We start from the raw sequence: 24,473 nt of genomic DNA on the forward strand, positions 1-24,473 counted from the left end.
TGAAAAACATCTGTACATCTCCACAGAAAAAATCTTCCTGTTCTGAAAAAAAAAGATATTCGAAGCAATTTTCCCATAACATTACACCACCTAGAAGCATTTCAACTGATGACACTACAAAAACAGCTGAATTATTGAGCCTACAAAAACTGATATCAGACCTTAACCAGTCACTTATGAACGCTCATCAGGAAATAGATAAATTGGAGAAACAGATACTTGAGCTCAGGGGAAAATTATTGAACTCTACTTGTACAGAGGAGGNACATTGAGAGATAACCAGAAACACTTGGCTACATTATGGAAAAACCAAACATCTGTAGTCGAAGCTGAATTAAACCTGATCAAACGGGTAGAGGCTTCAATAGATAAACAGCACAAAAGTTTTAACCTACATCTAAATAAATTGGAAAAGGAGCTCAACTATCAGAAATATGATCTTCAAAAGGCAGTTAACACAAACGACTTCACTCTATCATCAGTTATTGCTAACAGCGTTTTAGTAAACCTACAGAACATTCAAGAAACTTTGGTCGACTCCATCACCAACATTTATCTAGGCAAGTTCAACTTTCATCTGCTTTCTCCTGATCAACTGAAAGATGAATTAAATATCATCACTGGATTATTATCCAAGGACTTGACACTCCCATTAGATAATACTCAGTCTGACCTATCAAATATCTATCATTTACTTACCGTGAAAGCGAGAGCAATGAAAAACTTTATCATCTTCGAGGTAAACATTCCATTGGTGAGCCGAGATAACTTCGATATTTACAAATTATTACCGATCCCACAGAAAGTAAACAACAATATGATCAATATCATACCCGTGTCCGATTACGTAGCTGTGAATATACAAAAGGACTCATACGTACTTACCTTTACAAGATAAACATATTCAGGAATGTGTAAAATATGACATCGAAACCCTTATATGTCCTCTGAAACAGCCNTTCTTGAGGAAATGAGTTCTAAAAGTCTTCTTCTTTTCGTCTTTTTGCTGGACTCGTCGAACTCCTTGAGTGGTCGTCCAGGTGTAGAATCTTTCGACGTGGAAGACTGAACTTTATGAACAGAAACATGTAACACTATGGCTCCGGGAATCCACTCAGTTTTTGTTTTTCATGAAACGTTCCCTGTTTTGCCGTATTTCGTCCATTGAAATGAAATTGAAATGCGACTGATGCTATTCTTCAACTCTCTCAGAGAATTTTCGTGATCCCAATACATCACATTTTGAGAATATAAATTAAAAATCATGCTATTCTGGTCACTTTTTCAATGTTTTAATCATTAATCAAAAAACTTGATTTTTTATTAATCTGAAAAAATAAAATTGTTGTGCAAAAGTGTGCAAACTGAAACTGGTATATTTGAATACAAGAGGGTTACAGCTACAATATATATAAATTCCAGACTGGGGTCAAGTGGGGGCATACAACTAGAGATGGGTTTCCACCCGGGTAAAAACCCACATGAGGGNATTTCCGCTATTGAAACACAATCAGATACTAGCGGCCATCAGAAAGAACTAGAGGTGATCAATCAGAAAATACAAGAAATGAAAATCAGGGCATCTGAAGGTGTCCTAACGGATCGAGTATCATATCACGACGTACACCACTACGTTGCCATCTACGTAGTGGTGGGCTGCGGATAGGGTTGCCAGGCGTCCGGCTTTAGCCGGACATGTTTGGCTTTTTACGGTCTTGTCCGGCCAAATATTGTCTTGTCCGGCCTGTCCGGCTTTTGTTAGGCTTTTTATTTGGTCTGCTGCGCTAGGCGAAAGTCGAGCCACAGAATAATATGAAGCGCACGCATCAGGATGTTATGTTGGGCAACCGATGATGATGACAGTACTCACTCGTAAGCTATGAAAATCTTTGAACATCAAGTGCCTTTAAATAGTTTCCATCCTTTGACTACAAATTAATAAAAATAAGCACCATAACATAATTATTTTGAAGATTATTTGATATAGACAAAAAATAATTTATACAAATCGAATTATTTAAAAAAGTATCAGAATATTGAATATTTGGTGCTCATTTCTTTTATTTTTGAGGACCAACAAGTAACGATCAGATATAATTTTTACATCTCAAAAATTTTTTGCGTAGTTCAAAAGAGGTTTAAATATCGATCGATTTCATTTATTTTATGTCTCAAAGAAAGAGGATCAATCATTAAAATAGATGACCATTTAGATTTTTTTATTTGCCGTTTTTGCTAATTTAAAAGGATCATTTAAATACATGCCGATTATAATTCTATGATCGAAGAATTATTTAAAAATGGACATAAAGAGAAAGAAATATTGTGCGGCGTTCGGGTGTTTAAATTCGAAAAGTAATCTACCGGATTTATCTTTTTTTTCGCTTCCCAAAGATGCTGAAAGGTATGTTGGCCATGTAGGTAATCAATAATTCTTAGGATAGTATAGGAACCTAACCTGCTATGACTACTGCTCAGAATGCGTTCGTTCGTTTCAGCCAAATGACGTCCACTGCTGGACAAAGGCCTCTCCCAAGGTTTTCCATAATGAATGCATACTTACATACATACGTGTCATAAGGAACGTACCTCATGACATATAAGTAGAATAATTATTTTTTTCACTAGACAGCAACCCTAACAGCGTAAGAAGAGTTCAGAGGCACGCGATAGAAAGAGACAAAACTTGTAGGTGAATAAAATTGTAGGTACGTAGTGCTGTGCGAGCTGAATTCCACTGTATCGCGTCGTAGCAAGACTCGCATTTATTTAAATCGTCTTGCGGAGTAATCCTTCTGTACCTGTACTATTACTTATTCTGTGCCAGTACTAAGAAAAAGCATCGTGAAAAATTCGCCGAGTACACAGGACGATCCACCGCTCCGATCGCATGCAGCATGTCCACATAAGATCGAGCACCTGAGGGCGTCGCGCAATGGATTCATCACCAAGGTAAAAGTCATTAAACATTTTTAAGCTTTAATGCAGTAAGTAGCTCAGTATAGGTATCAACAAGCCAAACGACGGTCAAGGTTTTCTTATGTGAAGAGAAACATGGTAACATAATGGGTATCAACAAGCCAAATAACTGTCAAGGTTTTCTCATATGAAGAGAGACACGGTAACATAATACTCACGACATAGCTTGCACGGGCATGCCAAACGTCTGTATAAACAGCGCCAGCTTATGCGCCGGCATGCCTCTCAGGCCCGCTTCCAGTAGCGCCGGCCTGGCAGACCGCACCAGGTGCAGGCGCAGCCAGTCAGGCAACAGCGCCTCTTCAGCCGCCGCCACCCCCGCCGCCCCCGCCACCCCCGCGGCGCCCGGGAGTAAGGCTACGGCGCTGGGCGCGTCGCTGCCGAACCAGGTGGCTAGTAACCAGGAGTACATCTCTTGGTTCGTGTCGTCTGGGGACAGATTGTGTTATGAAGAACATAATTCTTCATCAAATATATAAAGTCAAGCAATGCTTAAAGCACAACGAAAATGTTTGACAATCCGGCTCGAAGGACCAAAAAATTTAAGTGACGATTATGAGGAATAGGTTTACTCAGAACACTATTGAAATGAATAAAAAATACGATCCATTCGAGTGCCACTAATACATGAATTCTATTAGTTTTTTTTTATCCACAACGAGGAAGCTCTTGTCCTGTATCTCACCTGATGGTAAGTGATGATCAGGCCGAAGGTGGAAGCGAGCTACACCCGGAATCCTCAAGCACGGAGGAACTGGCTATCTTACCTCTAACTGCCGGAACACAACAATGCTGTTAACCTTGTTGTTATGGCGACAGACTTAAGTAAGATGGTGGTAGCTAGCCAGGCGAACTTAGAAGAAACCCCACCACCAACCAAACCGAACAAAAAATCTGCCCCCACTGGGGATCGAACCCGGGACCTCAGCGTCTGCAGAAGGTATAATTATCAGAATATTGAAATTTATTTTTTTTAATGCTGAAAATAACTTAAAGTCATTGCAGCATCAGCGAATGCCTTCTCACTCCAAATCTTTGTTTTATCCACAACAAGAAGCTCTTGGCCTGCATCTTATTTGATGGAACTCTAAGCCTGCGATCAGGACAATCACTTAAAAGGAAAATATGTGCTTACAAATTGATGGTCCATAGCAAAGCAGCTTCAAATTAGCCTGTGCAATTAGGACGTGGAGGGTAGACGTAGACCCGTTCCCCCACTGCAGCATGAGGCGCGGGCCGCCGCTCCACGCGCTCTCCGCGCCTAAGATTAAGAAGTAACTGCTCACTAGAGCAGACAATACTCACAGATGGATGGTCCATAGCACAGCAGCTTCTGGTTAGCCTGTGCAATTAGGACGTGGAGGGTAGACGTAGACCCGTTCCCCCACTGCAGCACCAGCGACAGTCCTCAGCCCCAAGTGTTCTCTAAGCCTAAGATTAAGAAAGTACGCCTTACTCAATAAGAAAAATACTTACAAATAGATGGTCCATAGCAAAGCAGCTTCAAATTAGCCTGCGCAATGAGCACGTGTATGGTAGACGTAGACCCGTTCCCCCACTGCAGCATGAGACGCGGGCCGCCGCTCCACGCGCTCTCTGCTCCGGCCGGCGCTTCGCCCTCGGCCTCCTGGCTGTCCTCGTCTTGAGGGTCGTCCTTGAGGGCGCGGACCTGTGATTGAGAGCATTGAGTAAAGATCGGCTTGTAATAACAATGAAGTATTGGTTAATATTTTCTTCTACATAATAAGGAGTTAAAACGATTTCTTCAGCAATATTTTCAATGTCAGATTCAAACTGTTAACGACAGTGTTCTCTGTGGATTGGACTGGTATGTGACGTAATTTAGTCGAGTAACAAGTTATTTAGTAGCTAAACGTGCCTGAACACCAAAAAACTAGTCGAGTAGATTACAATCGATTAGTCAAGTCAATCCATTTTGCTCTATTTTGACAGGCGAGTAGCATTTTCCACCATCTCCTACTTTACCTCCCAGCGGTGCACTAATTACTTATAAATTGTACACATCCAAAGTTCAAACGGTTTTTGTTCAGTAGTGATTAGTTTAGTTATTTTATTAAAGGCGAGTTGTTTTACTAAATTACTCGACTAGTGCGAACAAGGCTTAAGTGATATTTGGTCTACTGATTGTGCCAGGCCTGTTCATCTCCGCGAGTTTACATCGAAAACAAAACACGCACAATGGCCCACCTACAGGATACTATTCGACAAGGCCTCACATACGAGCGAACATTGACTCACGCACGCGTATTCTTGTGTATGATGGAAGAAAATAAAGAAAATGGTGTACTAAATACTGTGCAGTATTTAACTGCCTGAATAATAATAAAAACACAGAATGTACTTTTTTAAGTTGCCTCAAGACACTGAGAGGTAAATAAGTAGTTAATATTATTCATGATAATTCATGCTAAATCATGTATTTCCTCCGCCATTTTCCGCAGTTTGGCACCTCACGTCACATCATTTTACCGAAGTCAGCCCTATAGCTTCGGCGCAGTGCCGATCACTGAGGTTTGTCAACAAAATGGTGCTTGACTCTTGAGACAGGCTAAATTACACCATATTGTTAATGACATTGAGCATACATATTTTTAAATACCTTCGCGAAGTAAAACTTCTGTACGTAGTACTTATTATTATTCTGTGATTGTGCTGGCACGTGACGTCATGTTTAACTTACCGCGCGCATATGCGCGTGCAGTATGGCGGTGAGCGCGTGCAAGGCACGATGTTGCGCGCGCTGCGGCGCGGGCGCGGGCTCGCGCTGCTCGGCCGGCGGCAGCACGGCCTGCATCACCGTCGTGCGCTCCATCAGCACTTGGCTGAGGTCCTGTGGGAGAGAGGGTGCTGTGGGTTAGGGAATACGACATTAAGGCCGCTTCCTGACTTGACGGTGCGGTATCGGTACCATTTCGTTTCGATATACCGCATCGGTCGCGCCTATATTTGAATGCACGCTTCCTGATTGGCGCGGCATGTGCGGCAGCGGCGCGGCACAGTCTCAATCAGGAACGCTCCATTGAAATATAGGCGCTCGGTAAGCTCTCGGTACCGCGTATACAGAGTATACCAATGCCGCGCCACTAACGCACCTACAAGTCAGGAAACGGCCTTAAGAGCCTCCGCTGGAACTGATATAGGCACACAACAACAGCGTACTGTGACGCGCATGTGTGTCACAATATTTAGCATAGGCCCTTATGGATTTCATACAGCAGTAAAATATACTAAAATAAACTAAAATTCGAATCATTTAAAGTTTTTCTATCTATCTATAATTTTTTTAATATTCACAATGCTCCAGCGCTGCGTACGCCAGGTATGCAACATTTATACGTTGCAGTTGCTCAGACATGCTAACACTTCTCCGCAGTCTTGTACGATCTTTGAAAAACTTGCGCTCATAGCTTATGGCTCATCATAAATATACGTTTTCTAAACAAGCCAATAATTGTTGTTTCAACATTGCATGTGTGTTTCTGAACTGTAACGATTTCATCTAACAATAACTGCAATCTCTGGTAGAGTGCCGCAAGGTACAAGGTAACCCATCACTCACCAGCACCAGGCACTCCGCCAGGCACGCGGCGCGGATGCGGACCACTACTGCTCGGACCGCGGTCCGTGACCGGCTGCCATCACTCACCAGCACCAGGTCGGTGGCGGGCCGCGGCGGGCCGGCCTGGTGGTGGCGCGCCAGGAAGCCGAAGTACGCCGCCACGTAGCGCGGCACGCACTCCGCCAGGCACGCGGCGCGGATGCGGACCACTACTGCTCGGACCGCGGTCCGTGACCGGCTGCCATCACTCACCAGCACCAGGTCGGTGGCGGGCCGCGGCGGGCCGGCCTGGTGGTGGCGCGCCAGGAAGCCGAAGTACGCCGCCACGTAGCGCGGCACGCACTCCGCCAGGCACGCGGCGCGGATGCGGACCACTACTGCTCGGACCGCGGTCCGTGACCGGCTGCCATCACTCACCAGCACCAGGTCGGTGGCGGGCCGCGGCGGGCCGGCCTGGTGGTGGCGCGCCAGGAAGCCGAAGTACGCCGCCACGTAGCGCGGCACGCACTCCGCCAGGCACGCGGCGCGGATGCGGACCACTACTGCTCGGACCGCGGTCCGTGACCGGCTGCCATCACTCACCAGCACCAGGTCGGTGGCGGGCCGCGGCGGGCCGGCCTGGTGGTGGCGCGCCAGGAAGCCGAAGTACGCCGCCACGTAGCGCGGCACGCACTCCGCCAGGCACGCGGCGCGGATGCGGACCACTACTGCTCGGACCGCGGTCCGTGACCGGCTGCCATCACTCACCAGCACCAGGTCGGTGGCGGGCCGCGGCGGGCCGGCCTGGTGGTGGCGCGCCAGGAAGCCGAAGTACGCCGCCACGTAGCGCGGCACGCACTCCGCCAGGCACGCGGCGCGGATGCGGACCACTACTGCTCGGACCGCGGTCCGTGACCGGCTGCCATCACTCACCAGCACCAGGTCGGTGGCGGGCCGCGGCGGGCCGGCCTGGTGGTGGCGCGCCAGGAAGCCGAAGTACGCCGCCACGTAGCGCGGCACGCACTCCGCCAGGCACGCGGCGCGGATTCGGACCACCACTTCTGCTCGGACCGCGTTCCAGTGGCGAAGCTCCCACAGAAGGCCCAGCCATTCGCTGCGGGTGATGGTGAATACAATAAAACCAAGAGCGAGACAAACTTGGATAAGAGGAGTTTCCTGCCATCATACAGTCAGCGTCAAATAGTTCGTGACACCCAAAGTTCAAAACACGTCTTTGTTACAATTGGATTAAGGTTGTGTTATCAACTTTTTGGCCACTTTGGGTGTCATGAATTATTTGACGCTGACTTTACACGAATTAACCTCATATTTTCATTATTAAAATCGAACATAAAAGGCTAAAAAGTAAAAATTCATTTTTTACATCCATCCATCTGTGTAATCGGTAATGTTAAAAAAAAAAACTCACTCTGGGCTGACGTCAGCGTTGTAGTCCATTTCGATCGATTCATCTGTCGATTGTGTAAGCACCAATTTTAACCCCTGCAGCAAAAACAAAAGAGTTAATATTATTTTATTTATTTAAGGCATAGCTGCAGAGAACAAACATGATTTTAGATTTCATTCATTTTTAACGAATTCGTTTCGTTTCAGCCACAAGTCGACAGCTGAACAAAGGCCTCCCCTAAGGATTTCTATAACGACCGGTCCTGGTTTTTCCAAGTACTTCCCGCGACTTTCACCAGATCGTCGGTCCACCTGCCTACCTACACTACGTCTTTCGGCCCGTGGTTAGAACTTAATCGGTTATCGTCGACCAACGAATTATTTTTGGTAAGTTGCTGATTTTTGTTTTTAAGAATTACGCTAGGGTTGAGCCTTAGATTTCCCCACTGACCCTGGAAGCCGAAGCCCTAGTGGGCGCGTGCGGGTGTGCCAAGCGCTGTAGGTAGTAGTGCAGCACAGCGCGCGCGCCCGCCTCGCTGTCCGCCACTGTGCGTCGCAGATGCGCGCATAGTTCTCCAGCTTTCCCTGCCTCTCCCGCCCCGCCAGCGCCTCCCCCCGCGGAGAGAAACTCGCAGAGACACTGCACTGGTAGGACGCTGGAAAAATAATACCATGTCAAGACGCTGCTGGGATTCTTTAGCTGAGTGTGAAGCATCATTTTAGGCAATTTTGTTTTTATTAAGTTTCGTCAACGAAATCATAATGTAAAGATGTCTCATTCAGTTAAGTGCTCAATTTTATTTAAACTGAAGGGAAGCTAAAACCCGGTCGCCGAGCACGTAGAATTTCGTCCAATGACCCCAAGCTATCCAACCTTATCGCTCGCGCATAATTACATTGCTGTCGCTGTGGCGTGCTCGGCGACCGGTCAATCATCATTTCATGCACAGGACGTTCACTGCTGAATATAAACCTCCCCCATGAATTCCATATTGCCAGGTTGGTAGCGGCTTGCATCCAGCGCTTTCCTGCTACTTTTATTAGGTCTTCGGTCCAGTCGGTCTGGTCAATAGCTGCGTCCACCCTGGGCCTCGCGAACCAAGTTTGTTATCCTGCTCGCTCAAGAACAGGGTAAGCAGAATGACTCGCTCGCTAGTCCATGAGCCCGGTGCTAAATCATCTCGCATTCAGCAGCAGGCGGCCCGTGCTGTCCCGGCCGGTTACCTCAGCTCCAGGCGGTCGTGGCGCAGCAGCTGGTGCAGCCAGGGCATGGCGCGGCGCGTGCCGTGGCGCTCCACCAGCTCGAGCAGCAGCGCGGGCTGGCGGCCCAGCAGGCGGCCCGTGCTGTCCCGGCCGGTTACCTCAGCTCCAGGCGGTCGTGGCGCAGCAGCTGGTGCAGCCAGGGCATGGCGCGGCGCGTGCCGTGGCGCTCCACCAGCTCGAGCAGCAGCGCGGGCTGGCGGCCCAGCAGGCGGCCCGTGCTGTCCCGGCCGGTTACCTCAGCTCCAGGCGGTCGTGGCGCAGCAGCTGGTGCAGCCAGGGCATGGCGCGGCGCGTGCCGTGGCGCTCCACCAGCTCGAGCAGCAGCGCGGGCTGGCGGCCCAGCAGGCGGCCCGTGCTGTCCCGGCCGGTTACCTCAGCTCCAGGCGGTCGTGGCGCAGCAGCTGGTGCAGCCAGGGCATGGCGCGGCGCGTGCCGTGGCGCTCCACCAGCTCGAGCAGCAGCGCGGGCTGGCGGCCCAGCAGGCGGCCCGTGCTGTCCCGGCCGGTTACCTCAGCTCCAGGCGGTCGTGGCGCAGCAGCTGGTGCAGCCAGGGCATGGCGCGGCGCGTGCCGTGGCGCTCCACCAGCTCGAGCAGCAGCGCGGGCTGGCGGCCCAGCAGGCGGCCCGTGCTGTCCCGGCCGGTTACCTCAGCTCCAGGCGGTCGTGGCGCAGCAGCTGGTGCAGCCAGGGCATGGCGCGGCGCGTGCCGTGGCGCTCCACCAGCTCGAGCAGCAGCGCGGGCTGGCGGCCCAGCAGGCGGCCGAGGCGCAGCTGTCCGCTCAGCGCTTGCAGCGTCTCCAGCACGCCGGCTGGTGGCTTGCGCGCCGGGCCCAGCGGGTCCATGGTTGTGAGCTGAGGGAGACAATAAACTTTATTAAAAAGTGCAATGTTGCTTTCTTAAGCTTCTGGCATATAACCTGCGCAAGCGCAGCGTAATACTTTGACTCTAACTGACAGCCCTAAGCTCGTGTGTAACAATATAGCTTTGCTTACATATGGCACCACTATAGTCTGGTCGCTGAGCACATAGAATTTTGTCCAATGACCCCAAGCTACCTGTGACTGTGCGACGGGCGGCAGCAGTGAGTGTGCGAGCCCGACAGCAATATAATTACGCGCGAGCGATAAGGATGGGTAGCTTGAGGTCATTGGACAAAATTCTACGTGCTCAGCGACCAGACTTTAATAAACTGAAATATTTTTGAGAACTGTCAATTTGTCGTATCCCCTTGTACCTGGCTAAGCAGACGCGAGGAGTGTTCAGTGAGCGGCAGCTTGGCGTTAGAAGCGGCCGCCAAGTGTGTCTCCAGCTGCAGGATGGCGGCACGCTCGGCCTCCGCTCGCTCCGCCTCTGCCGCTGGGTTGGTGTTCCACTCTATGCTCGGTTTTCTGAAGGGCATAGATTATGAAACTTATTTTAAATCTATACTAATATTATAAAGAGGAAAGATTTGTACCTATTTTTGTATGTTTGAAATGAATAGGCTCAAAAACCACTGAACGGATTTTGATGATACTTTACAGTATTATTGTTCATAATCCAGAATAACATATAGGCTATAATTTATGACGATCTGTGACAAACGAAATTTCACGCGTGCGAAGCCGCGGGCGGAAAGCTAGTGGGTTATACATAAATGCAGATTGTCCCAAAATTAACATGTCACACTAACACTAGAGATAGATAAGCCTAAGTGCATCTTCAAATTAGACGCATAAGGAAGCGCAGTGACGCTACTGTAGTTTACAATACTAGTTTTCATGCAATATCTAGAAGCACAACAGCCGCACGTCTTAGTTACACTGTCACTTCCGTAGTGGCGCTGCAACTGCGCATTTAAAATTGTATGTAAATTATGAGTGACGCAACAAGCTCGCCACAATGCTGCCACTGCAGCGCTTCCTCGCACGTCTAATTTGAAGGCGCCCTTCTTTTTTTTTGTGCCGACAACAAACCTACACAGTGTCAGCCCAAAACTCCGCCACAAGAGTGGCGTTGTCAGCAGCATTCATCAAATCCTCCTGAATGCAGTTGCTTGGGCACTCAGGGCACGACAGAAGGTGCGTCCTAAGACACATATTCAGAGACGTGCTAATTTTGAGACACCCTGGATAAAAAAAAAATATCTCTCCGTGTTGAGCTATATTTTTTAAAAGTGGTGGCGACAGCTAGCTAAAATGATGATGATGATGCTGGCATGCTGACTGACCCGGTGATGCACGTCTCGATGAGCGCTCGCAGCGTGGGGTAGGTGGCGGCGGCTCGCTCGGCGAAGGACTGCGGGTTGTGTGCCGCCAGCATCGCCAGCAGCACCCAGCCGCGCCAGTACAGCGATGTGATGGCCAGCGCGGGAGGCGTGTACCTGGTGGAAAGATCAGTGCCATTGAAAGAAAGAAACATTTATTGCCATGGACATCACAAAAGATAAAAGATGTAAAAAAAAAAAAGCAAATAAGACAGAGGTGACATAAAACATACAATGAAAGACAGGGTTCGAGGATATATATCAAGGGATTATCAAGCCGGTTTTGATGATATATATCAACTTTTAAAATTTGTAACTGTATTTGTACTTTTTGACATAAGATTTTGTTTTTTTTTTGTTGATTTTGCCGTATTTAAAAGAATATTTTATGTTTTTGCTTTATTTGTCTGATTTTAAGTTTAAAAACATTAAAAACATGTTTATGTAACACATATGCAATATTATTCATGAATAATACAATAAAATAATACTATGGCTTTCATACAAAATTGATATATATCAAAGTTGATATATATCGGATATATATCATAAATATCCGATATTTTCATATTTATAATAAATATCGGATATTTTCGAACCCTGATGAAAGAGCAAGTAAACTAAACAGTGCCACCCTGTCGCACAGCGATGCCCATCGCAATGGGACCCCACATATGCCGTGGCCCCCGGTGAGGGAGGCCACGACGCTGGTTTTCAGTGTGCCCCATGCCGAGTGAGAGTCACGGACACTAACCGACTAACTAACCATTGGTTAGTGAGGGCACTTGCCAGTTGATGTCAATCTGGTGAGTGAGACCCTGATACTCGCCAGCTAGCGGCATTGACAAATCGAATAAATGTCACTCGTCAGTTGGCGCCGTCGCGTCGTCGAATAAGTTCCTGTCACTAAAGCCTGGTCCGTGAGCACGTAGAATTTTGTCCAATGACCCCAAGCTACCCATCCTTAAGTGCCACTTGTGGTCTAAACTGAATAAATACTTTTGATTTTTGATTTTTTTTTTATTTTCTTATCGCTCGCGCGTAATTATATTGCTGTCGCGACTGTGTGACGGGCGGCCGCAGTGAGTGTGCGAGCGCGACAGCAACATAATCATTGGTCAAAATTCTACGTGCTCACGGACCAGGCTTTAGTCAGTTGCCGCCACTGGCGAACAAGTCCTTGCACTCGTCAGTTGACGTCATTAGCGAGTTTAGTTTAGTGACTCGAAGATTGGGGTCAGTTAGGGGCAAGTTAAGTCCTGTCACTCGTCAGGTGCCACTAGCGAGGCCCTGTTAAAACTCAGTTGGCACAATAGGCTTTTCGCCCAAATTTCAATAATTAGTTAATAATATACCTTGATGCCTATTTTATACAAATGCGCTCTTATTTTGGAAAAAAATCTCATCTCCAAGGATTATTTTGCATTTTCAATAATATTTGACATATAGCCCTCAAAAACGCTCACGACCGTCATGGCGTCTTGAATGACGTCACGCCTTGCAAAACACAGCTGTTTTAGTACGGAAATTGTAAAGTTAAATTAATTACAAATGGATCCATCGTATTTCAAGTCCTGTATAGTGCCCCAATGTACATGCACAAGAATAAAAACGCCAAATAAGTTATTTATAGGTATACGTACCAAACAATCAGCAGATACGTAAAATATGATGTCCATTGTTTATCAACAAAATCAAGGATGTATTTTTGTGAAGATCATTTCAATGTAAGTTAGATATTTCACACAACATAATCTGATATCATGTACCTACATATTATAATGAAATTGTTGAATTTTGTTTAAGAATAATGATAACAACAAAATGAGGTTAGGAACTATTCATGACATATTTACCAACAAACTTCACTTTTTTACTTTTTTTTTTATAGAAATTCACGGCTCTGGGTCAAGACTTCACATGAAGAAAAGTGTTGCCAGTCGGGTCTTGTCAGAAATTACCAGAAATGTAAAAAAATGTAACCTATTTTTAAAATGTACTCTCTCATCTTATTCATAAATGGGAAACTATAGTATTATTATACTATTTATATCACTTAGTTCTACTGTACAGTACCTATATCTAACATTATTTGCCAAAACTCGAGACATAATGTAAAATTATTTGTTGAGCCTTATAAAGAAATAATATCTACAAATTTCGAAAAATCACCTAAACGGTTACAAAAATAACCTTCTAGCAACACTCAAATGTTGGCAATGACAATCTGGCCTAAAAGGGCTCGCACCCAGAGCCGTAAAAAACTATATTTAAAAAGATAGAAAAAATGACGTAACGCTTTTTGATTGGTGTTTGCTGTCACGTGACTTATGGGCCATTTTTTCCGAATTTATTTGCTAAAAATATAAATAATCTTTAATTATTATTTTATGTAGTTTCGTTTTTCATTAATTATACGACTATCTTAATAGTTATACAATCTTATACTGCAGATTTATTCACTAAGGATACAAGCCTATTGGCGAGAAGTTTTGTCATTAGCCACTTAGCGCAAACAGCGATATGTTCTTCGGTTGTGACAGTAGATGGCATCCGGTGACACGTGGTCATAAAAATAGATCAAAATATCAGGATAAATATAACTATATCAAATCTACCTAAGCATTGATTCATCCTACTAATATTATAAATGCGAAAGTTTGGATTTCTGGATGTTTGTTACTCTTTCACGCAAAAACCACTAAATGGATTTTGATGAAACTTTACAGTGTTATTGTTTATGAATATCATATTTAGGACGATGTGACAAACTAAATTTCACGCGGGTGAAGCCGCGGAAAAAAGCTAGTCCCGCAAATATGACAAGACAACACCATTAAGTCCAGATCAATTTTCCCTCAACTCACCCGGCAGGCAGCGTGATGTTCTCTGGCGGGGAGAACTGGCACAGCTGGAACACATATTCGGCCAGCTCGAGCTTGTCCACGTGCAGCGGGTTGTCTTCAGGCGGCAGGGCGCAGGCTCTTCGTACCAACTGCTCTACTAGTTCTAGGGCTTCGGCCGGAGCCACTGGAATGTCCTGGGAGGAAAAACTGATAGGTGGGAGCTGTTCGGATACATAATCTAAGTAATGATTATAATCATCATTCATTATTTCAGCCACAGGACGTCCACTGCCGAATAATTTCCAGATTTGCCGGTTGGAAGCGGGCTACATCCAATGCTTTCCTGCAACTTTTATAAAATCATTTGTTCACCTTGTGGGCGAATGTTCTACGTTGCGCTTGCCGGTACGTGGCCTCCATTTCAGAACCTCGGTATCCCATGCTCGGCCGTGAGTACTACGGGATATTACCGGTTACCGGGACGGTTTTGCACTACGTCGGTAGTGACGGGTTTCCAAACGCGCGGTTAGGGGCGGGCGCGTACGTCGCAAGGGTGCATTAATAGGACGCACGCAGTAGGCACCCGCGCCGTAAAGCGCTGGCCTGCGTCGAATGTTTATGCTGATCCAAAGTTGTACACCTGCACAAGTTTTAGCGTACAGGTAAACAGCTCTCACAAGGCTCGATACAGGGCCGGCCCTCGCACCTTGGACAGCCCGATGAAGGCGGTGGGCCAGCGCGCGCTCGCACTCCGGCGGCCAGTTGTCCGCCTTGCTGTCCGCCTGCTCTCCACGAACATCATCCGACACAGACACTGCGCAGTACCTTGGACAGCCCGATGAAGATGATGCGCAGCAGGTTGTGCTGCGGCAGCGGCGCCTCGCAGCACACGCGGTGCGCCAGCGCGCGCTCGCACTCCGGCGGCCAGTTGTCCGCCTTGCTGTCCGCCTGCTCTCCACGAACATCATCCGACACAGACACTGCGCAGTACCTTGGACAGCCCGATGAAGATGATGCGCAGCAGGTTGTGCTGCGGCAGCGGCGCCTCGCAGCACACGCGGTGCGCCAGCGCGCGCTCGCACTCCGGCGGCCAGTTGTCCGCCTTGCTGTACGCCTCCGCGCTCTCCACGAACATTATCTGACACAGACACGTTCATTATGTATTTTATATCTTCAATAAGGTTTTTTTTAAGGGACGCGCGCTCGTAACTTGGAGCGCTTTTCCAGCTTCACCGGGCAGAGTGGCGAGTACAGAAGGTACTCTAACCGTTTGGCGATCGTCGGTCGCAGACCGACGGGCCGTATCGAGCGCATAAGGCGCCTGATCAGTGGCGAACCCAACTAAAGCCCGGACCGTGAGCACGTAGAATTTTGTCCAATGACCCCTAGCTACCCATCCTTATCACTCGCGCGTAATTAAAATAATTCCAACAGTAATCAAAACGAGTTCAAAGAACGAATTTGACTATGACGGAGACTGAATCGAGTCGTGATCAATGTTAAGCTTCATGTAGTGTTTTGAGTTAATGATAGATGGCGCTGTGTGTAGGTTGATTGCGGTATATAAGATTTTGAAGGCTACCTAAGTAAACTCCGACAAACGTTACTTCCGACAAAGGATATTCGCCTTTGTCTAAGTGTAGTGTGTGTCGAAGTAAAGTCATGTCGATATTCAGTAGTATCGTAGTAACGTAATGTCGAAGTAACGTTTGTCGGAGTAGCATTTTATAGCCGATTTTGACGGCCCACACATATTATTGTCAATCTTGTTTCGGAATAAATGAGACTTGCCACTGGAATCTTCGTTTTATTCAAGTGACTACCTGTGGGCTTTTTGATACTTGTACAAGTGGTGCTGTACCTTGGCACCTTGGATGGCCACGTGGCGACCTAGACGGCCACGTGGCGCCCTATATGGCCACGTGGCGCCCCCGTGTGCTGCGTACCTTGTTGAGCGCCAACTGGAAGTCGTGGCTCGAGGGCCGGTAGACGGGCACGGCGGTGTCGAGCAGCCAACCGAGCGCGGCACCCTGGACGGCCACGTGGCACCCTGGAATGCCACGTGGCGCCCTATATGGCCACGTGGCGCCCCCGTGTAGCGGCGTACCTTGTTGAGCGCCAGCTGGAAGTCGTGGCGGGAAGGCCGGTAGACGGGCACGGCGGTGTCGAGCGCGGCGCCCTGGATGGCCACGTGGCGCCCTATATGGTCACGTGGCGCCCCCGTGTAGCTGCGTACCTTGTTGAGCGCCAGCTGGAAGTCGTGGCGCGAGGGCCGGTAGACGGGCACGGCGGTGTCGAGCAGCCAGCCGAGCGCGGCGCCCTGGATGGCGCTGAGCTGTGCGCGGAACTCGGGCACGTGCTTGCTGTGCGAGCCCGTCACCAGGCAGCAGCAGCAGAACAGGTCCGCCAGGGATGTGAACGCGCGCTCGCGCACCTGAAACAATCACAATTCATTACAATTATAGTAAAATCGGAATGACCTTAGTTTTCGAGCAAGTTTCTAATAACCAGGCCTGTTCGTCTTCCCGAGTAGGTATCGAAATCAAAACTCGCACGCCGTACCCGCCGGCAGGTTTAATCCGACTCTGACGAGGGATCATCACGATCAAGCTGTGAAGCGGGAAGCGGGAGCGAACACTTCGTCCATTGTAAAAAAAAATACTGTCACAGTTAAACACGGTCAAGAGTGCACGCCTTTATAAACTAACATCTGCAGCGGGTTCATGCAGCGGCGGCTGCGCCAACGCCCTCGCAAGCGGCAGCAGCGCCTGCGCATCTGCTCTTGCTGCTCTTACACATTCCCTCGTCAGCGCTCGCAGCGGCCGAAGATAATCTTCAGGCCTTAGCAGCAATTCGTGGTAGGTGTCGTAACCCTAAGACTGCGGTTTCCGCATCACAATGCTTACTATAGAAATGCATGGTGGTGGTCTCTTACAGACGTTGATGGCGTATAGCGTTTAATAGGAGATCGTAGCCTAAGGAACCAACATCGGCAGCGGGTTCGTGCGGCGGCGGCTGCGCCAGCGCTCTCGCAAGCGGCAGCAGCGCTTGCGCATCTGCTCTTGCTGCTCTCACGCACTCCCTCGTCAGCGCTCGCAGCGGCCGCAGATAATCTTCAGGCCTTAACAGCAGCTCGTGGTAGGTGTCTAACAGCGCTTTCACATTTAAGCGACTTTTGCGCAAACACACGATAGTCACGTTGCTAATAATTTCATACTATATTACAGCGCTGCAGCATTTTTTATTATTTGAAAGCCTTAACGCCTATTGAACCAACCTCAGCGGCAGGCTCATGCGGCGGCGGCTGCGCCAACGCCCTCGCAAGCGGCAGCAGCGCTTGCGCATCGGCTCTTGCTGCTCTCACACATTCCCTCGTCAGCGCTCGCAGCGGTCTAAGGTAATCTTCAGGCCGCAGCAATAATTCGTGGTAGGTGTCGTAACCCTTAGGCTATGCGCAATTGCGCATGGGTGACTTTACACCGTGACAGTATGACTATCTTTTTCTGTTTATAAAAGTGTAAAAAAGAAAGATATACTGTCACGGTGACAAAAGGCACTCTTTCGCGTGCGCTTTTGTAAACTAACCTCAGCGGCGGGCTCATGCGGCGGCGGCTGCGCCAACGCCCTCGCAAGCGGCAGCAGCGCTTGCGCATCGGCTCTTGCTGCTCTCACACATTCCCTCGTCAGCGCTCGCAGCGGCCGCAGATAATCCTCTGGCCTTAACAATAATTCGTGGTAGGTGTCAGCCATAGCAGCGGGCACCAGCTGCGGCTGCGCCTGGATGAGCGCGGCGAGCACGGCCATGTTGTTGGGCGACCTAAGATAGTTAGATAGGCCTAACATAGTCTTCTGGCCTTAGCAGCAGCTCGTGGTAGGTATCTAACATAGCTTTCGCATTTAGGCGACTTGTGCGCAAACGTACGACAGTCGCGTTGCTAATAATTCCATACCAACTGCTGAAAAAACTGCTGAGTTTTTATTATTTGAAAGCCTTAACTCCTATTGAACCAACCTCAGCGGCGGGCTCATGCGGCGGCGGCTGCGCCAACGCCCTCGCAAGCGGTAGCAGCGCTTGCGCATCGGCTCTTGCAGCCCTCACACATTCCCTCGTCAGCGCTCGCAGCGGCCGCAGATAATCCTCTGGCCTTAGCAGCAGCTCGTGGTAGGTGTCTAACAGCGCTTTCACATTTGTGCAGGACAACCCACGATAGTCGCGTTGTAAATAAATTCATGCTACATGACAGCGCAGCAGCAGTTTTTATAATGTGAAGGTAGGCATCCACTGCTGCTGTACTGCTGTCGCGCTTCTGACGCCTTTAATGCCTATCGCACTAACCTCTCTTGCTGCTCTCACGCACTCCCTCGTCAGCGCTCGCAGCGGCCGAAGATAGTCTTCAGGCCTTAGCAGCAGCTCGTGGTAGATGTCGTAACCTTTAGGCTATGCGCATGGTGACTTTTCACCGTGACAGTATGACTCTCTTTTTCTCTTTATAAAAGTGTAAAAGAGAAAGATATACTGTCATGGTGACAAAAGGCACCCTTATGCGCGCGCTTTTGTAAACTAACCTCAGCAGCCGGTTCATGCGGCGGCGGCTGCGCCAACGCTCTTGCAAGCGGCAGCAGCGCTTGCGCATCGGCTCTTGCCGCCCTCACACATTCCCTCGTCAGCGCTCGCAGCGGCCGCAGATAATCCTCTGGCCTTAACAATAATTCGTGGTAGGTGTCAGCCATAGCAGCGGGCACCAGCTGCGGCTGCGCCTGTATGAGCGCGGCGAGCACGGCCATGTTGTTGGGCGACCTAAGATAGTTAGATAGGCCTAAGATAGTCTTCTGGCCTTAGCAGCAGCTCGTGGTAGGTATCTAACATCGCTTCACATTTAGGCGACTTGTGCGCAAACGTACGACAGTCGCGTTGCTAATAATTCCATACTCTATGACAGCGCGGCAACTGCTGAAAAAACTGCTGAGTTTTTATTATTTGAAAGCCTTAACTCCTATTGAACCAACCTCAGCGGCGGGCTCATGCGGCGGCGGCTGCGCCAGCGCCCTCGCAAGCGGCAGCAGCGCTTGCGCATCAGCTCTTGCGGCCCTCACGCATTCCCTCGTCAGCGCTCGCAGCGGCCGCAGATAATCTTCTGGCCGCAGCAGTAATTCGTGGTAGGTGTCGTAACCCTTAGGCTATGCGCAATTGCGCATGGGTGACTTTTCACCGTGACAGTATGACTATCTTTTTCTGTTTATAAAAGTGTAAAAGAGAAAGATATACTGTCACGGTGACAAAAGGCACTCTTTCGCGTGCGCTTTTATAAACTAACCTCAGCGGCGGGCTCATGCGGCGGCGGCTGCGCCAACGCCCTCGCAAGCGGTAGCAGCGCTTGCGCATCTGCTCTTGCTGCTCTCACACATTCCCTCGTCAGCGCTCGCAGCGGCCGCAGATAGTCTTCTGGCCTTAGCAACAACTCGTGGTAGGTGTCAGCCATGGCGGCGGGCACCAGTTGCGGCTGCGCCTGGATGAGCGCAGCGAGCACGGCCATGTTGTTGGGCGAGCGCACGTTGGACAGCTCGTTGTAGATCGTGTGCGTCACTACGCTACGCAGCAGCGCGGGACTGTCTGACACCATCTCCCTGCGGGCAGGTGAAGTTGACTTGAATTCAGGGTTCGAGAGGATAATTATCACGATAATTATCATGATAATTATCTTGATAATAATTATCACGATAATTATCATGATAATTATCTTGATAATACAGATGGATAATTATCAGTTGATAATAACAAAAAAAATGCACTCGTAAAAGTGAACTGTATTTCAAGTTTTCAAACTCGTGTGGACTGTGGTGGACGTTATTTAACATATATAGTTCTAAAACATATCTATTTAGCTCCATAACGATCACTCGTTAACTAGCGTCATAATATTTATCTATTTTCCACAACGCTTTATGCGACTAGCGATGGATAACTTGACGACAATCAGTAACAAAAAACATAAAGCAACATTCTCAATGTAACATTAGAATTTCTTATGAAACAAATATGACAAATGTATCTTATACTGTTGATTATTATCACGAAGCGTAATTATCTTGATAATTTCGATCCCTGCTTGAATTGCTTGTGATACTCATAACGGAAAAGTGAGGCATATCCATCAGTATTAGAGGATTATACTGATGTATCAAAGGGACTTATTGGAAATGATATTGACAAATAGAGCAGATGGAATCTTGGTGTTGATAACTTTGGCTAGAATGTAAGTAGGGTAGGTTTATGTTGCAACTTCAAGCAGGCCTAGTAGACAACCTGCAGCACAGTACAGTACAGTACCTCAGGCAGGCCTGGTAGGCGGCCTGCAGCGGCTTGGTCTTGAGCCGCATGCGCGCCAGCTGCGCCAGCACCTCGTGGTCGCGGGCCGCGGTGGGCCCGCAGGCGTCGGCGTTGCAGCACACGTAGGCCAGAAGCTCCTGGGCGCAGCGCCACAGCTTGCCCGAGTGCAGCCACGCTTCCAGCCGGGATGCGGATATCATGCGGATCTGCGGGTGCGAGAGAAGTCTCAAGGTGGTGGTTCGTACTGCGCCAGAGACAAGGAACCGAGACGGGAGACTAGGTAATGTATAAGCATCAGTTCACGAGCGAGATAGAGGCCTAATGCTTGTTTTCCTTGATTGATTGAAATTGATTGTATGATTTGGTAATGGTCGCGGACTCCTATTTCGGTTGTCTCTATCGCGGCGTAAACCGCCGCCATCTCAAAAGATTACCAAGAAACAAATTAGTGACCTTGACAATGAAACAGTATCCATTAAATATTTATTCTGTTTCATCAAATTCACCTTATGTACACTGTTGTATGTGCATGTAAGCTTGAAATAAATAATAGGTCAATAAATAAATTCAAACAGATTCAAAGTATTCAATAAATAAATGATTAAAATCATAAATTAATTACCTCCGGAAAACCGCAAGTAGCAGCCAGGAGTTTGAGGAACCCGCGATGGATGGCATCAGGGGCTGCGCGCCGGATTATCTGCTCCTTGATGGCTTCCAGCACCAACGCCTCCACTGTTTCATAGCTACTGGAATATCTGCGCCAAAAGAATACAATGGAGGTGAGCTTTAATTTATTTAAACAGCAAAACAGCAAGACTGGTTTGTGTCACGCGGACTGTCACCGTGCTGTCAGTGCGGATCGCTCCGCACAGCCGATCTGTATGAACTGCTAGGGAGCGGAGCGGTTCCTCCGGACCGCATTACTCTACGCTCTCTAGAAGTTCATACAGATTGGCCGTGCGGAGCGGGTCCGCACCGGATGGTCCGCGTGACACTAAAACCAGCCCAAGTCTAAGCAACATGCACAGAATTAAATTCATTTTGGGAACTGCACATCATGTGTTCTACAATGGTAAGTGGTAAGATTAGATCGTAAATATACAGGGTGGAATTTTGTAATGCCACCTGGAAGGAAAGTACTCTTAATATTGTAGCTAGAAAATTTTTCTCAAAGAAAACATTCCTTTATTTTTGAAAAGAAATAGAACTGCATTCAAAGATTTCCAAAAATTTGCTTGCCACACCCGGGAATCGAACCAACTAAAATCTGTTAAAAATTACACCCTGTATTTTATTACATTGCTCGTTAGGGTTAGGTATAAGGATGAAATCACTCTAACAAACTTGATAAATCAAATGAAAGGAAAACCATGAAAAAATTTCGAAAATCTTTGAATGCAGTTCTCTTTCTTTTCAAAAATAAAGGAATGTTTTCTTTCACTAAAATTTTCTATCTACAGTATTAAGAGTACTTTCCCTCCAGGTGGCATTACAAAATTCCACCCTGTATGTTTAATGTGAGACTCACCTCGGAAATACGGAATACTCTAGTTCGGTATTATCAGTGTCATCATCAGTGCTGCCCATCAACGGAGAACCAGAGCCAGAAGGTGACATTGTACCTACAAATTCAAGTTAGTTATCACCTTAATACATACTGGACTATAATATGAAACAAAAAATACACTGTACAATACAAACCAAGCACCATACTGCTTTGCAATTATTATTGCTTACCAAGTGTGTTTTCAGATGGTATGAGGTACGGAGGCGGGTGCTTCGTGTTGAATGCGGTGACGATGTTTTCAACCAAACACTTGCACCAGGAACATTCTACCCACCAGCGCTCATTTAGAGCATCTTCAATATACACCTGCAGACACATAGTAATACATAATCAGTTGCTTGCATATTTAGTTTTATTATTGATTGATTTTGTTTATTTGCAAATATTTGTAGGTTCAAAAGAGATGCGTTGACCGTTTACATGACAAAAAAACATAAAAAAGTGTGTAGAAATTTTTTTTTTGCTTTATTCTATCTGCGATCAGCCATCAGCCTTTATCAGATTAGATGAATTCGCATTAATGTAGAAAATATGAAATACCTTTATAAACGTATCTGGCCAGTTGTTACTCTCTTTGTGCCCTGCGTACAGCATATTGCAAGCCAGCACAAACACCAGCGGGTTCCCCTTGCTCTTGAAAGCCGCTCCTTGCTCTCTCTTCAGGAGTGTACACAAGCTCTGAGTGACGGTCTCATGGGCAAACATGTTGGGACGTATTTTGGTTAGGTAGAGCATACTCATGCAGAGAATCGGGTCCGGTTTAGAGCGCTGGGATTTCAGTAGACGAATCGATCCAGTCAGGAGGCCAAGCTGCAATAATTACATTTAGAAAATATAAAAAGATTCAAACTTTTTAACATAACTTTTATTTTCTTAATTTACCAACCAGTTTGTCAGAGTTGTGTGTGTCCAGGGCCTGTAGCACATTAGGCACCAGGTCCACAGGGTCGACTTCCAGGGAGGTCCCTCCGACAGCCTCTGCAGGAGATCCGATCCTCGCTCTCTTGCTTGGTGGTTGGCTGCCAAAACCAGCGGTCTCACGCTTGCGTTCAACACCTAGGACACATTGATTTTAGTACAAAGGCCAGATTATGCTAATGAAAACCCTGCGGCAGAGGAAGACCGCCTATAAGATGATGACATCCGGCAACAAGCTGGAATAAACTGGATGCAAGCAGGGACAGAAGTCAGTTAAAGGTTGAAGAGGTTTGTGTTCGAAGACGAACCCCAAAGACATAATCAGATCGATAGATGCGATCTAGATTTATTCTAATTTTTGTAAAAGCTAAACAGAGACAACATAACCTCTTACTTACCGCTGGTAGAGGGTTTGTGGATGTTCCGTTTTTCAGAGTCCCTGTTAACGACCACGGTGGACTTGCTGCCCAGCGCGAAGATGTCCTGCGGATGCTGCGGCGCCTTGGACTTGGCGCCGCGGCCCGCAGACGTCATCTTGCCGCGGTCCATCTTGGTTGGGACTTTATGCTTTCGTCAGGTATGCGAACTCATGAAGATGCCTTTAGTTGCGTATCGCCGGAATCTTGAATGAGCAAGGTTCTTCGAGCGAAAAGCTTAGTTACGGATTGGTAACGCCGATAAACAGAAAAAGATTATTCGCAGGAAAATAGCAAACAACAGTTTGTCAGAATTTGACAGTTTGTCCAGTTCCAGTTTGACGTTTGCGGTTTGGCAGTTTTTTTTTCTCAAATAGGTGAAAGCAACGATATGTGCCTCTAAACCAGAGAGCAGAAATAACAGGAGTAGCAGCGCGCGTTTATTTCCATACAAAAAAATTTCGCCATTTCCTGAGGGGGACGAGGTAATGACATTTGTGTAACAGCTGATGGCGCTGAGACACTATCGATATTTTTGTCGATGAGAATCATTGCTCTATGGTTCATAGTCTATGGCTCGTTTAAAAAAATGATATGAATTAATTTATTATCCTATGGGAGATTCAACATTTCAGATCTCTATTTAAAGGAAAATACGCAAAAGTTTGGCATTTCTTCCCTAGCACGAATACGAATTGTGAAAGTTAAGAGTTATATGAAAAAAACTAAAAAGTCATTTATATAGGCTCTTATCTGTAAAATAGCGGGAACTTACTTAACACGTTTATTATGTCAGGGTAAATGTGATAAATTGAAAATTATTAATAATCGCCGGTTATTATGAATAATTCCCGACAGTCGAGGTAAAAGTAATAAATGAATTTACATTTATCAGTGATTATTAATAATGTATTAATACTAACAAATATCATAAAAGAGAA

The 24,473-nt window shown here is 47.3% G+C and overlaps 1 protein-coding gene across 1 annotated transcript; it reads right to left on the minus strand.

The window, feature by feature from the left end:
- Positions 1–556: 556 nt before the first annotated feature.
- On the minus strand, positions 557–23,854 carry LOC114355170 (integrator complex subunit 1). Its single transcript, XM_028307867.1, is given in 27 exon segments — positions 557–595; positions 3,134–3,408; positions 4,456–4,648; positions 5,681–5,830; positions 6,647–7,652; positions 7,968–8,041; positions 8,397–8,601; positions 9,170–9,289; positions 9,581–9,700; positions 9,855–10,060; positions 10,444–10,597; positions 11,419–11,571; positions 14,322–14,494; positions 15,292–15,438; positions 16,537–16,734; positions 17,886–18,117; positions 18,659–18,738; positions 18,867–19,058; positions 19,308–19,478; positions 19,616–19,925; positions 20,629–20,834; positions 21,251–21,386; positions 22,160–22,253; positions 22,369–22,504; positions 22,739–23,008; positions 23,085–23,254; positions 23,515–23,854. Coding segments are annotated over 27 exon segments (5,361 nt in total). The 5' UTR covers positions 23,666–23,854.
- Positions 23,855–24,473: the final 619 nt, after the last annotated feature.

The sequence above is a fragment of the Ostrinia furnacalis genome, unplaced genomic scaffold, assembly GCF_004193835.3.
Source record: "Ostrinia furnacalis isolate ACB-3 unplaced genomic scaffold, ASM419383v2 OfSCF2357, whole genome shotgun sequence".
NCBI lineage: Eukaryota > Metazoa > Arthropoda > Insecta > Lepidoptera > Crambidae > Ostrinia > Ostrinia furnacalis.